Genomic DNA, 13,967 nt, shown 5'->3' on the forward strand with positions numbered 1-13,967 from the left:
ATCAACGGCTCTTGACTGAACTTGTGAGCACTGTTGTGTGTGTGTGTGTGTGTGTGTTTGTGTGTGTGTCAGCTGACGCCCAGGGCCGCCCGTGTGAGTTTGGTGGGCGTGTGTATCAGCACGGCGAGGACTTCCAGCCCGACTGCAGACACCAGTGCATCTGTATGGATGGTGTGTTGGGCTGCATGCCTGTGTGTCCACACCACATCCCTGTGCCCGACACACACTGCACACACCCTCGCCTGGAGACGCCACCGGGCCGCTGCTGTGAGGAGTGGGTGTGTGAGCATCAGAACAGCATCAGGGAAGAACCGTCGGACCCCCGTCCTCAACACACACCGTACAACCACATCAGCAGACTCTTACAGAGCCCTGACAGCCCACAGTCCACCAGGGGCTCTGTTCAAGGTATTACACTTCTACGTTTTATACGTTTAAATATGTTAAAGTCCCCCTGAAGTTAATCATTATATCCCTTAAAACTCATCATTAATCACCAAAATGACATATTTAAAAAAAATTCCAGTGAAAAAAAACATCTTCATGCCTTAAAATATCTTGAATGTAACTCGACACCCTTGCCTCATTTAGTATACGCGGTTCTATGAATATGCAAATGAGCCCCGCCTCCACTCACCAGTGTTGCCAGACGTACGATAATTATCGTATTTGTACGATAATTTTGACCTCTGTACGATGTATGATCAATAATGAAAAAAATCCCAATGTACGATAATTTCTGAATTTTGTGACACTTCAATCGGAGGTCATTGTAATCATAGTGCTTCTATACTCATTGATCTAGCTGTGGATCTACGTCATGATTGTGAGGAGAAAGTGAAGGTGAGAGAGCAGGGCAGAGAGGGAGAGAGCGAGAGACCTTGCGTGTGTGCCTCACGAAAGCTACATCCCCCGTCAACAATCCAGACTAAAACACATCTATAGCCTCACATACTGACTTTATTTGTAGTTCATACAGTTTTAATACCCTGTATTTTCTTTCTCATTTTTAGGAAAAGCACTTAATTAGGTTACCATTGTTTATTTCTATACCAAATGTCGTACACTTGCAATGAAGCTGAAAATATAAACAACTACATCATTATGTTGATGAGCTTGAAGACGTAGATGTGACGTGAGCAACTTGTACGTCTTCTAGTAGCTGTGCCAAGAGGAATCTGAATCATTCCCTTCCGAATCTTGCAGAGCCGGAGAGCGTGAGTATTAGCTGTCCATGAGCTCGCAGCAGGAGCAACTTTATGACTCTCTATGGGCTTCTCCCTTGACTTTATGCCTCCACGTCCCCCCGATTGCGCGCGAGCTTCTCCTTCTGTCTATACGGTAATTTCTCTACTGTGCGACAGAGAGTCACGTGTTATGACGCAATCGTTAGCCTATTTTTACAAAAACGGCTTCTACGGGGCCATAATGTAACATAGAAGGTAATGGAGCCTTTTATACATTGTCGTGTTTCTTTAGAAATAAACAATGGACAAATGGAGTCTTTAAACGCCTCAGATGTAAAGTTATTCGCTGTCAAAGTGACGCAAAAATGAATGGGAGTCAATGGGATGCTAACAGCAGGGGCATGTTCAAGATCACAACGGTGCGCAACGTTTTGCTACGGTTTCCGGGTTGAACGTCATGTTTCCTGGAAACGGCGTGCACCGGTGTGTGTGCAACGGGGTTTGAGATGCGTTTTCTCTTGTTTGGTGGGCGTGTCAGAACTGCAGTCCAATCAGCAGCAACATGTATATAAAGCACACGGTATTAAAGAGAACTCGCACAATGGAAGTAATTTACAAATGTGTTCGATATGCAACAACTAAGGATATTAGAAGACATGTTTGTCGTAACTATTATTGTAAAAATATAGGATATCAACATAACGATGTAGTTGTTTATATTTTTAGCTTCATTGCAAGTGTGTGGCATTTGGTATAGAAATAAACAATGCATGTAAAGTGCTTTTCCTAAAAATGAGAAAGAAAATTAATAAAACATTATGAACAACAAGAATGTGAGGCTAAATAGATGTGTTTTAGTCTTTATTAGGTAAGATGTGCTTCCATTTCAGTTTCCACAAATCCCTTCACTCGATTGGGATGTTCTCTTGTGTTCTGGGCGGCAAGCAGTAACTGTAACATCGGGCATATTTTGAAGTATTAAACATATTTATACCGACTTCATCAGGCTCCGAAAATTCTTCACAAAGAACACAAAAAGCCTTCTCAGCTGCCGTAGTTGCAACTCTTGCGTCATCACAACAGTGCGTTCAACGCATCACCGTTTCTGTTTAAAGCTCCAGTCGGCAAGTCTGGCAGATTGAGTGGATTTAGGAAAATTTTGAATGTTTACAACTCTCAAGCCCCTTCCCCACTATAAACGGATACCCTCCCACCCAGTTCATGCTCGTCAGTGCGTGTGCACCAGATTTTCAGTGAACGCCAGGACTCTCAAGTGTCACGCATTGAGCGTGACAGTCACTCATTTCGGTCTTTTGTCACGCTCTCCCGCCACACATTGTATTTCTCACGCTGAAAAACTATTTGAAATATATTTAATATGCCGCAGCGCCCAAAACTCTGGCCGCGCCGCTCTCACTATGGAACCGGCATGAATCAAGCGTGTTTCCTCTGGTGTTGTTCGTCGAGCTACACAATAGCCAATCAGAAAATAGCACTATTTTCACTCTCTCCATCCCTATTCACGATTTTTATCGAACCCTTAGCAGCAGCTATCCGTCAAAACCCAGCAATCAAAGGTATTGAAACACCACAACAAACACATAAAATCTCACTTTATGCAGATGATATCCTACTATATATACAAGAACCCCTAGCATCTACTCAAGAAATAATTAAAACAATCCAGTCCTTCTCAGAAATATCAGACTATGCAATAAACTGGAACAAATCTTCCATCCTCCCTTTACATAAAACCAAATGGGATGTGGCACCCCATCAATCACCAATATCTATATGTCATGATCACATCACTTACTTAGGCATTAAGATTTCCTCCAGACTGTCAGAGTTGGTAACACTCAACTTCACACCACTGCTAAAAAAAATAGAAGACGATTTGCTCAGGTGGCTCAACCTTCCAATCTCCATAATCGGCAGGATAGCAGCAATAAAAATGACGATTTTACCGAAAATTAATTACCTATTCTCAATGATTCCAACCCACCCCACACTCACCTGGTTTAAATCACTAGACTCCATTATAAATCGCTTCTATTGGAAAAATAAAATACCAAGGATAAAACTCACTACACTACAAAAAAGTAAGGTTCAAGGAGGACTAGAAGCACCAAATTTCCAATATTACTCAATGGCTAACCAACTGCAATACATATACAAATGGATTCACCCCACCCAATCTGATATTATATGGCTAGATATAGAACAATCACTATGCAAAGAATTAAATATAGCTGACATACCGTTTCTCACCAAATCAATTAAACAACACACATGTTTTAATGCAGTAACTATAGCCGCCACTCTGACAGCCTGGTGGAAATTTCACCAAATCACAAATTCTACATTAGCTCCATCTAACCTCACCCCACTATGGAACAATCGTGACTTTATAAGCAATAAAAAAACATTGAATTTTCACACATGGGCGGAAAAGGGTATCACCCACATTAAGCATATTTTCAAATCTAACACATTTAGACCATTTCCGCAACTGGCCCAGGAGTATGGCATCGGGAGCAACAAATTTTTAAAATACCTGCAAATCAAATCTTCTGTTCTGACAAAAATAAACATCAGAGACACAAATTTAGAATCTCCACCGGCAATATCAGACTTGGTCAACATTTCCTCCCCAAAGAAACTCCTCTCTAAAATATACAAAATAATTTCAAACCAACTTCAGACCATACACTTACCAACAATAAAATGGGAAAACGATCTTTCAATAGCCCCTGATGCCAACTTCTGGACCCAAATCTGTAAAAACATCTATCTCATGTCCAAAAATGCGAATCTTCAGTTAATACAATACAAAATACTTCACAGAACACATTACACGGGAAACAGATTAGCTAAAATGGGTTTCACATCAGAAGTTTGCACACATTGCAATCAAAATTCTACAGATACATACATCCATGCAACCTGGCACTGCACTCCAATCAAACACTTTTGGGAAGAGGTCACACAGTCACTATCCACTATAGTCGGCTGCCACATCCCACTGTCGCCTTCTCTTTGCTTGCTGGGAGACCTCACAATAATCACTGATAAAACTATAAACTCTAAAATACTCCTCATAGCTCTAACCATCGCCAAGAAAACTATCCTCATGAACTGGAAAACTAGAAATAAATTACACATTAACATTTGGAAAAATCTTATTACAGACTTCATTGCAGTGGAATACGCATCTCCCCTTTATAATTACGCATCTGAAACTGACCTCTGCCATCCAACACTTTCTGACCTCTTACAGCTATGAATCCTTTCTCTGTTTTCAACTCCGACTCCTCCCACCTTCTTAATCAACCCACGAATATTAATGCATTTTAGTTGTTGGAACTTGTTTGTCATCATTGTTATTACTATCTTTACTGTTATTGTTATAGTTACTATTTTCACTTTTATTTTTTCATTGTTGTAATTGCTGTTGTTGCTGTCTTTTGCTTTCACCATTGCGGTCGCCACTGCCATCATCATTGTCTTTTATTATTAATATTATTATTATCATAATTATTATCATTAATCTTGCCATTGTCAATGCTGTATTGGAATTAAGTGTCATTGTCATCACTACTGCAAGAACTCCCCCCTTATCTCTTCATGGGCTTTTAATGCAACACAACATAGAATAGAACAAAAAAAAAAAAGGAATATGTATGGAAAACCTAACAAACACCAAGGCAGGCAAGACAGGCGAGAAGTGGTTTCAACGGGACAGCATCTCTGTCCCAATTTGAGACACTCTCGCACTGTACTCCCTCTTTTAATGCACCTTAGACATTGCACATAACACAAAAAAAAAAAAAAAAAAAAAAAAAAATTAGGAAAAGAGAGGGACTGATGAGATGTGGGGGAAGGTTATCTTATATCTTATATCATCTTTTATTTTGTGCAGGATTGACAATGGCAGTTGTTACATAGGAGGTAGGATGGAAATAAAAATCGACCAACACAATATTGGCAGTGTGGTGGTAGTGGGGAGTAGGGTGGTGATGGTAATGACAATGGTAATAGATAATAAATGGTTACTTTGTTTACGCATACACACACATACACACACATACACATACCCACACTCACACCCGCTCACATACACACTTAGATCAAACACTTAAATCACTTTTATGTCACTTCTGGAATTATGGATTTACAAGATTTATGGATTGTTGGTTTGTATGTATGTTTGACTGTAAAAAAAAAAAAAAAAAAAAAAAATAGCACTATTGTATCTGGGTAAGATTTAACGCAACAACCAATGACAAAAATGTATCCAACCCCCCGTCGGCTGGGTGTCACTCTTACCTGTCTTCAAAACTTGAGAGCCCTGGAACGCGCCCGTCTCATCAGCATCCATCAACACCATGGAGTATTTGGAGGTATGCTGTCCTGGCTAATCTACCGATAGATTGCAATTGCTAACGTCATTTATACTCTAAATGAGCGTACTTGATTTTCCGCCATCACTCTTCGTTACTGCGCGAACTTCCGCGAACTTCAGGCGTGTGCATGTGATTGTAACGTGCGTGAGGGGTGGCGTGTGCCCGATCTGTGATTGACAGTCAGATCTCACACCCGCTGCGCTGATTGGACATGATGAACCGGGAGCTGTGGATTTTTGCAAAACAAATAACACGCTCCAGGTGGAGTTAGAAGCTCGGGTTTTTTTCTAAAACCACTTTATTTATGTTGTTCTGTCAGATTATAGTGTCGATTTCACTGAATATGATCAAAAAAAATTTGCCGACGGCAGCTTTAAAAAACGTTCTTCAACGTTTTGTCGGCGCTGAACGCAGCCCAGGTGAAGGCTTGTTAGCCAATGGCGGCGCCCGGGGAGACTTCAGTTTCCGGCTGGTGGATTACCCCCTTGGGGTTGCACACCATAGACATCTGATATCTATGTTGCACACCGTTTCCAGGAAACATGACGTTCAATTTTGGAAACCGTAGCAAAACGTTGCGCACCGTTTTGAACTTGAACGTGCCCCAGCGATTTCAAACCGTGTTTTTGAGACTGTCTTTGGTTCACTGCAGTTTTAAGCAGAAAATACTCAGCAATGCTGTCAACTTATGAATTTACACATGGCTTGTCTTAAAGTGAATTAAAAACACCACATAGACATATAAACAACATTAAAAGCTGGATTTTTAGCAATGTTGTTGTGTTTTGTAATTTTTGTTAGTTGTTGATTTTTTAAAAATATATAGTTTTTTTCATTTTTATTTCAGTTTCAGTTCTAGTTATTTTAGTGCATCGATTAAAATGAAACAAAAATGAGAAATGTGGCCTTGGCATCTAGATGAAAAATGTAACGAATGTTCACTGAAGGCAAGTTGAAGTGAGAATCCATGTAACAAAATACAAAATAAACAAAGACCTGACTTAAAACGTGACCTTAAAGTCCCCCTGTGGTGAAAATCCAGTTTTTAATGTTGTTTATGTGTCTATATGGTGTTTTTAATATGCTTTAACACAAACAATGTGTAAGTTCATGAGTCGACAGCATTAGTGATGAGTATTTTCTGCTTAAAACTGCAGTGAACCAAAGACAGTCTCAAAAACACGGTTTGAAATCGCTGGTGTTTCTGACGTCACAAACGACCTTGTAATCAATTACAGTTAATTCGAGTTACATTCAAGACATTTTAAGGCATGAAGACATTTTTTCACAGGAAAAAATGTTTAAATATGTAATTTTGGTGATCAAAGATGAGTTTTAAGGCATACAACTATTGACTACAGGGGGACTTTAACTTTTACCAGTATGCAACTGTCTAGTAGCCACCCAGAACCCCCTAGTAACTACCCATAATGCCCTAGCAACCATTCTGAACACTTTAGCAACAGTTAAAGTACCTTAGCAACCACAAAGGTGAAATGTTTTCTTTATGACTTTGTTTTCTCATTTACGCTGCAGAGTGGGCGTCTGTGCCGGTGTCTCTGGTCCCCTTCCCAACATCCCAGTGTTTCCCACAGACCACCGACTGGTCCGAATGTTCTGCTTCCTGCGGGTTTGGCATCTCAAGTCGTGTGAGCAATAGCAATGCACAGTGCAAGCTGGTTAGAGAGACGCGCCTTTGCCAGATCCGAGAATGTGATATCACGCCAACTATAAAGGTGAGATATAGTGAAATGAGTAGACATACTGTACATTCAATCATCTATATACCCATATACTTTTTTCTTAAGACTTCCACAGAAGATATACTTTGTGTTTGTAGACCACTTCTATTATTGATTGCTATTAGGATGTAAAGAGAGTTTCAACCAATATAACTAAAAGTGCATATGAAAAACATTGCCTGCCTTACCTTTAATATTGAGTAGCTTATAGTAGCCTAGTTTCAGACAAAATTCGTCCAGTTAGTTCACATATTTCTCCCAATTACAAATATTCCAGAAAATGCCCAAGACTCAATCTTTGCATGTCACTCAAGGCAACACTTTTTAATCTTTTTAATGCTATTAGAGCATAAGATGTGAGAGTGGCAAGTCTGGGATGCCTGAAATAGCTGACGTGTTGCAAATATGGCCGCCGAGTGAACAGACCTTCCTTGAAAGGGACTCCAAACAATCTTTGAACATGAGAAATATTAGTGTACCTTAAAGTCCCCCTGTGGTGAAAATCCAGCTTTAAAAGTTGTTTTATGTCCATGTGGTGTTTTTAATATGCTTCAAACCAAACCATGTGTAAATTCATAAGTTGACAGCATTGCTGAGTATTTTCTCCTTAAAATTGTTTGAAATCGCTGGTGTTTCTGATGTCACAAACGACCTTGTAACCAATCAGATCAACGTGTGATCGTCAACCAGTGGATCTCTGAGCTGAGTGAGTGAGTGGAGGCGGGGCTCATTTGCATATTCATAGAACCGCGTATATAAAATGAGGCGAGGGTGTCGAGTTACATTCAAGATATTTTAAGACATGAAGACATTTTTTCAAGGAAGAAAAATGTTAAAAAATGTCATTTTGGTGATCAAAGATGAGTTTTAAGTGCTAAAATTATTGACTATAGTGGGACTTTAAACTTCAATCAAACATGATAACCGTTTTACAAATAATGCCTTCGCAAAGGTATTATGACTCTCATTAATGGTTTCCTGTTGCTTTGTACTGTCATTCAGAGAGGAAAGAAGTGTCGACGGACAGTGAGGTCTCGGGAACCAGAGCGGATCACGTTTGCCGGCTGCTCCACGGCTCGCCGCTACCGGCCTCGTGTGTGTGGCGTGTGTGTGGATGACAGGTGCTGTCGGCCGTCCGCTTCCCGAACGGTGCGTCTGCGGTTCCTCTGCCCGGGCGGAGAGAACATCACACGTAACGTCATGTGGATCCAGCGCTGCCGGTGCAGCAGAAGCTCCTGCAGGGCTCAGAGAGAGCGTTCCTCGCCCACCGTCAGCCTTCACAACGACACACACACCTTCTCTCGCTGATGGCTAAAACTCACTTTTTAAAGGGTTAGTTCACCCAAGAATTAAAATTTGCCAGTTACTCACCCTCAAGTCATCCTAGGTGTATATGAGTTTCTTCTTTCAGACGAATACAACCAGCGTTACAGTATATAAAAAATGTCCTGGCTCTTCCAAGTTTTATAATGGCAGTGAATGGCTGTTTCTGTTTTAGTCCATAAAAGTGCATCCATCCATGATAAAAGTGCATCCATCCATGATAAAAGTGCATCTATACATGATAAAAGTGCATCCATCCATGATAAAAGTGCATCTATACATGATAAAAGTGCATCCATCCATGATAAAAGTGCATCTATACATGATAAATGTGCATCTATCCATCATAAGTGCATCTATACATGATTAAAGTGCATCTATACATGATAAAAGTGCATCTATACATGATAAAAGTGCATCTATACATGATAAAAGTGCATCTATACATGATAAAAGTGCATCTATACATGATAAAAGTGCATCTATACATGATTAAAGTGCATCTATACATGATAAAAGTGCATCTATCCATGATAAAAGTGCATCTATCCATGATACCATGATGCACTTTTATCATGGATAGATGCACTTTTATCATGTATAGATGCACTTTTATCATGTATAGATGCACTTTTATCATGTATAGATGCACTTTTATCATGTATAGATGCACTTTTATAGACTTCAAAACAGAAACAGCAATTCACTGCCATTATAAAGCTTGGAAAAGCCAGGACATTTTTTAATATAACTCTTGATTGTATTCGTCTGAAAGAAGAATGTCATATACACCTAGGATGACTTCAGGGTGAGTAAATCATGGGGTATTTTTCATTTTTGGGTGAACTATCCCTTTAACACTCAATGGATGTCTCCCGTTCTCAGGGATGTTTCCTGAACTATAGAAGAGTAAACTTCCCGCATTTCTGCTCTAGATTTGTATACAGTTATTGCACTTTATGTATTTCTCGTTTGCTTTGGCCTGTTCCAGTGTGAAACATGTCCAGGTCATATTTCCTGACAGGTTTTCGTGAGATTTGCCATATACTGTCCTCATAGGCACCTGATATATTGTTGTTTCCACATCTTTCTGCTTTTATTTATTCTGCTGTCTTTAGCTTTGAAGTGTTTTATTGTATCTCGAAGGATAAGTGAATTTATTTGGCTTCGGATGAATGACTTCCTGGCACTCGAATGTTAAGAAAATGCACTAGTAATGAGGGTGGTGAGATTGTGTCACAGATATTATGTACATCATTGAGTGAGTTATCTATGGAAACTGTTCCGACACAGAATAAAAAATAGGCTTAAAAACTTTTTTTCCTAAAATTGCGAGATTCGCAATTGCAAGTTATAACATCAGAATTACAATTAAAACTCGCAACTCTTGACTTTACTTCTCGCAATTCTGACTTTATTTCTTGCAATTCTGACTTTATTTCTCGCAATTCTGACTTTATATCACGCAATTCTGACTTTATAACACGCAATTAAAATTTTATAACCTGGAATTCTGACTTTATTTCTCGAAATTCTGACTTTACAACTCGTAATTCTGACTTTATTTCTCGCAATTTTGACTATAACTCGCAATTCTGACTTTATTTCTTGCAATTTTGACTTTATAACTCGCAATTCTGACTTTATAACTCGCAATTCTGACTTTATTTCTCGCAATTCTGACTTTATAACACGCAATTGCGACTTTATATCAATCAATTCTGACTATTTCTCGCAATTCTGACTTTATTTCTCGCAATTCTGACTTTACAACTCGCAATTCTGACTTTACAACTCGCAATTGCAACTTTATATCAATCAATTCTGACTTTACATCTCGCAATTCGGACTTTATAACACGCAATTGCAACTTTAAATCAATCAATTCTGACTGTACATCTCGCAATTCTGACTTTATTTCTCGCAATTCTGACTTTATTTCTCGCAATTTGCGACTTTATAACTCGCAACTCTGACTGTAATGCAATTCTGACTTTTTTCGCAATTGTGAGACAAAAAGTCAGAATTGTGAGATAAAAAGTCGCAATTATCTGATATAAAATTTTAATTGTTTTATTCCCTGGCAGAAAACAACCTTCCATAGTTACCCGATTAAGGGGTAAAATGAAGATAAGACTTTTTTTTAATATAATTTTTTGCTTTTAAACTAATATATTTTCGGCAGAGTTTCTACTCTGTATACAGATGTCTTTAACGAGTTTGTGTGTGGAGGAAAGCATGTGTGTGTGACGGAGACTCGCGTTTGTCTTTTGTACAGTGTACAGGCTTCACTACTGGTGGAGTGACACTTTGAGACTGCTTCATTTTTCGGGGCATACTTTAACTTTTAGACGCTCTCTTGTATAGGAGTGAACGACTATATGCATTAAGATGTTGAATATAAATGACTTTGCTGATCAGTTTGTGTCACAAAAAATAAAACATTTTCAGGAAAGACGCTTGTAACTGATTGTTTCTGTGGTTCTCAACTAAAGCACCTCAACAAACTTCAGGAGGACTTAAAATGATTTAAATTAAGTTAAATGATTCTAACTTAGGCCTGGTTTCACAGACAGGGCTTAGATTAAGCCAGGATTAGGCGTGCCTCAGAAAAAAATACATTACTGGTGTGAATCTTGAGACAAAACAATGGCACTGATATATTTTAAGACATGTCAGGGGAAGTTGCTTTCAGGTAAAACAGCTCAAACATGCATTTTAGTCTGGGACTAGACCTAAGCCTTGTCTGTGAAACCGGGGGTACATCTTTTTTGAACTGTTGTCTTATTAAAGAACATACCAAAACTAGATAGCTGGGAAGCATTAAAAAAATAGTAGTTATTGATTAGTTAATAGTGAAGTACCACTTTCATCTGTGCGCTATTACTTACTAGTTCAGAGTTTCTTGTTAGTTAATAATAGTTACTATTGTTAATATTGTGTTACTCATTGGTTCTTGTGTAGTTATTCATTAACGAAGGAACCGTATTCTAAAGTGTTACCTAACTTTTAAATAGATAATGAAAGGCTTTTATTTTTGGACTGTTCCTTTAAACTTACTTTATATCTAAGAGAAAAAGACAGAGAGAGAGAGAGAGAGAGAGAGAGAGATAGAGAGAGAATGACTGTTTGAGGTCTCTCACTTTTAAGCCCCGTTCACACTAGCCCCGTTCACACTACACGCGACCAAGCGACGCGATACCATTCATTTCAATGGTGAGCGGGCGACTTCCGGCGACACACGCGACAGCGACCGTTGGCGACTAGATGGGGCGTGTCTAGCGACGCGACAAAGTTGAGAAATTTTTAACTTTATGCAAATGAAGAGCGATTTTCGCGAGCGACCACCAATAGGAGTGGAGCGCACGTGATCCTTCTCCTCAGCCCCTGGGCCTGCAGTGATGGATGGCAAGAAAGCTGATTCACTGTCTTTTGGATGTCATACTATTTAACCAGTAGTGGGAACGCCCACTAGCGACCTCATCGCCAGCGCCTGGCGATTTGCAGCGACAAAGTCGCGTGTAGTGTGAACGGGGCTTACAAGCGACTTTGTCGCTGCATGTCGCCAGTGGCTGGCGATGAGGTCGCTAGTGGGCGTTTCCACTACTGGTTGCCTTTATGAATGACATCCAATGATGTGGAGAAGGATCATACGCGCTCCGCTCCTATTGGTTGTCGCTCCCGAAAGTCGCTCCTCATTTGCATAAAGTTAAACAGATCTCAACTTTGTCGCGTCGCCAGACACGCCCCATCCGGTCGCCAACGGTCGCTGTCGCGCGTGTCGCCGGAAATCGCCAGCTCCCCATTGAAATGAATGGCATCGCGTCGCTTGGTCGCGTGTAGTGTGAACGGGGCTTTAGCCGGCTTTCAGATTCCTCACTCACTCTCCTCCGCCAAGCTGTCCTTCCTCCATTTTATCCATATGCATATTGCCCTCGATCATCTCTTTATGCAGTTTAGAGGATCACTAAAACCCAAACCACATGAAGGCCGGTTCACACTGAGGACGATAACTAGTCATTCTAAATATGAAAAGCAGTCCAGCACAACTACAATGATAATGACATCGATGGAATCACTTTCAGAACGTTTTTTTCCTGCTGAAGAACCATAAAAACATTGACAGCCAATCAGAATCCATCTTGCTTTACAGCGCGCGAGCATTTAAAGTGACAGACGGAAACACTGCAGCGAGCCCTTATAATAAACAGAACGATATTGTCTGCTGGTGTGGAAACAAATACAGTTATATCTTTATCTTTATAATAGTGTAATAAAGGGCCTTTAAACGCGTAGCATTACTCAGTGTGTTGATGTAATTTCCACTGAAACGGGAAGACAGGGCGGGGCATATCGAGTAGCTCCTCCCCTTTTTTAGAAACAGCCAATAGTGTTTAGTTTATATCACAGCTCGGCCGTTGACCAGCAGTTTCCTCCTAATCTCCCGTTTCTCCTTGTAATCTCCTCCATATCGCTTTAAAATATAGTATTATGTGCAGAACTCAAAGGGTGCGATACGTTTTCTGTTCTGAGCGACTCGATCACATGATCCGCTCTGTGTGTCGTGTCTCTGGACCGAAGCTGTGGCGATTCGAGTGACACGTGAATCCAGACTTCATCCGCCCCGATGGAAAGCATATTCACGTTCCATGTCCCCTATATAGTGCACTATGTGCCATTCACCATGTAGAAAATAGTAAAAGTGTGAACAAGTGACCGATTTCAGCCACAGCTTCAGCGTCTCTCTATAGTGTAGGGGGCGGGGCTTCAGATTCTAGAGAGCATTTGATTGGACAGAAAATCTGATGAGAAACTGAAGTGCAGAGTGATGTCATCAAAATCTTTGATCCTTATTGGTGGAAGTGAGAGACTGTACGTTTTGAACGCTTATATCTTCTAAATGTGAATTTTGTCATTATTTTGGAGCACTCTGGCTTATAGATAACAGTAAGGCTAACATATTCATACTAAAAGCCAAAAAACGTAATCTCATGGGGACTTTAAGTCTTGTGAGGGACCAAGCAGTTAAGCATGAAGCTCAAAAGTAAAAAAAATTATTTCCCCAAAAAAATCATTACAACCAAATAAAAATACATTTTTGGGCCTATAAAAGAGGTCAAATAAACAGACGGTAACTAAAGCTCTGAACATAAGAGACTCAAAAATACAACTGACCTCCAACAAAAGAAACAAAGGGAACTTATATATTGGCTGATCAAACCAATTTTGACACACAAGGGAAGACTAACAACAACACTATACATGACAGAAATAACTGCAAAATCGACCCAAACACTTATTACAAAAGA

General features: G+C 39.9%; 1 protein-coding gene across 1 annotated transcript in view; it reads left to right on the plus strand.

The window, feature by feature from the left end:
• The window catches only part of ccn1l2 (cellular communication network factor 1, like 2), a 13,107-nt gene extending 4,464 nt beyond the window's left edge, over positions 1-8,643 (plus strand). The window contains exons 3-5 of the mRNA XM_056246498.1: positions 73-408; positions 7,130-7,329; positions 8,338-8,643. Of these exons, the coding sequence (XP_056102473.1) occupies positions 73-408; positions 7,130-7,329; positions 8,338-8,643 (842 nt within the window). The remainder of the gene's footprint in view (positions 1-72; positions 409-7,129; positions 7,330-8,337) is intronic.
• The last annotated feature ends 5,324 nt before the right edge of the window (positions 8,644-13,967 follow it).

The sequence above is a fragment of the Rhinichthys klamathensis genome, unplaced genomic scaffold (genome assembly GCF_029890125.1).
Source record: "Rhinichthys klamathensis goyatoka isolate OS25496 unplaced genomic scaffold, OSU_Roscu_1.1 h1tg000040l_1, whole genome shotgun sequence".
NCBI lineage: Eukaryota > Metazoa > Chordata > Actinopteri > Cypriniformes > Leuciscidae > Rhinichthys > Rhinichthys klamathensis.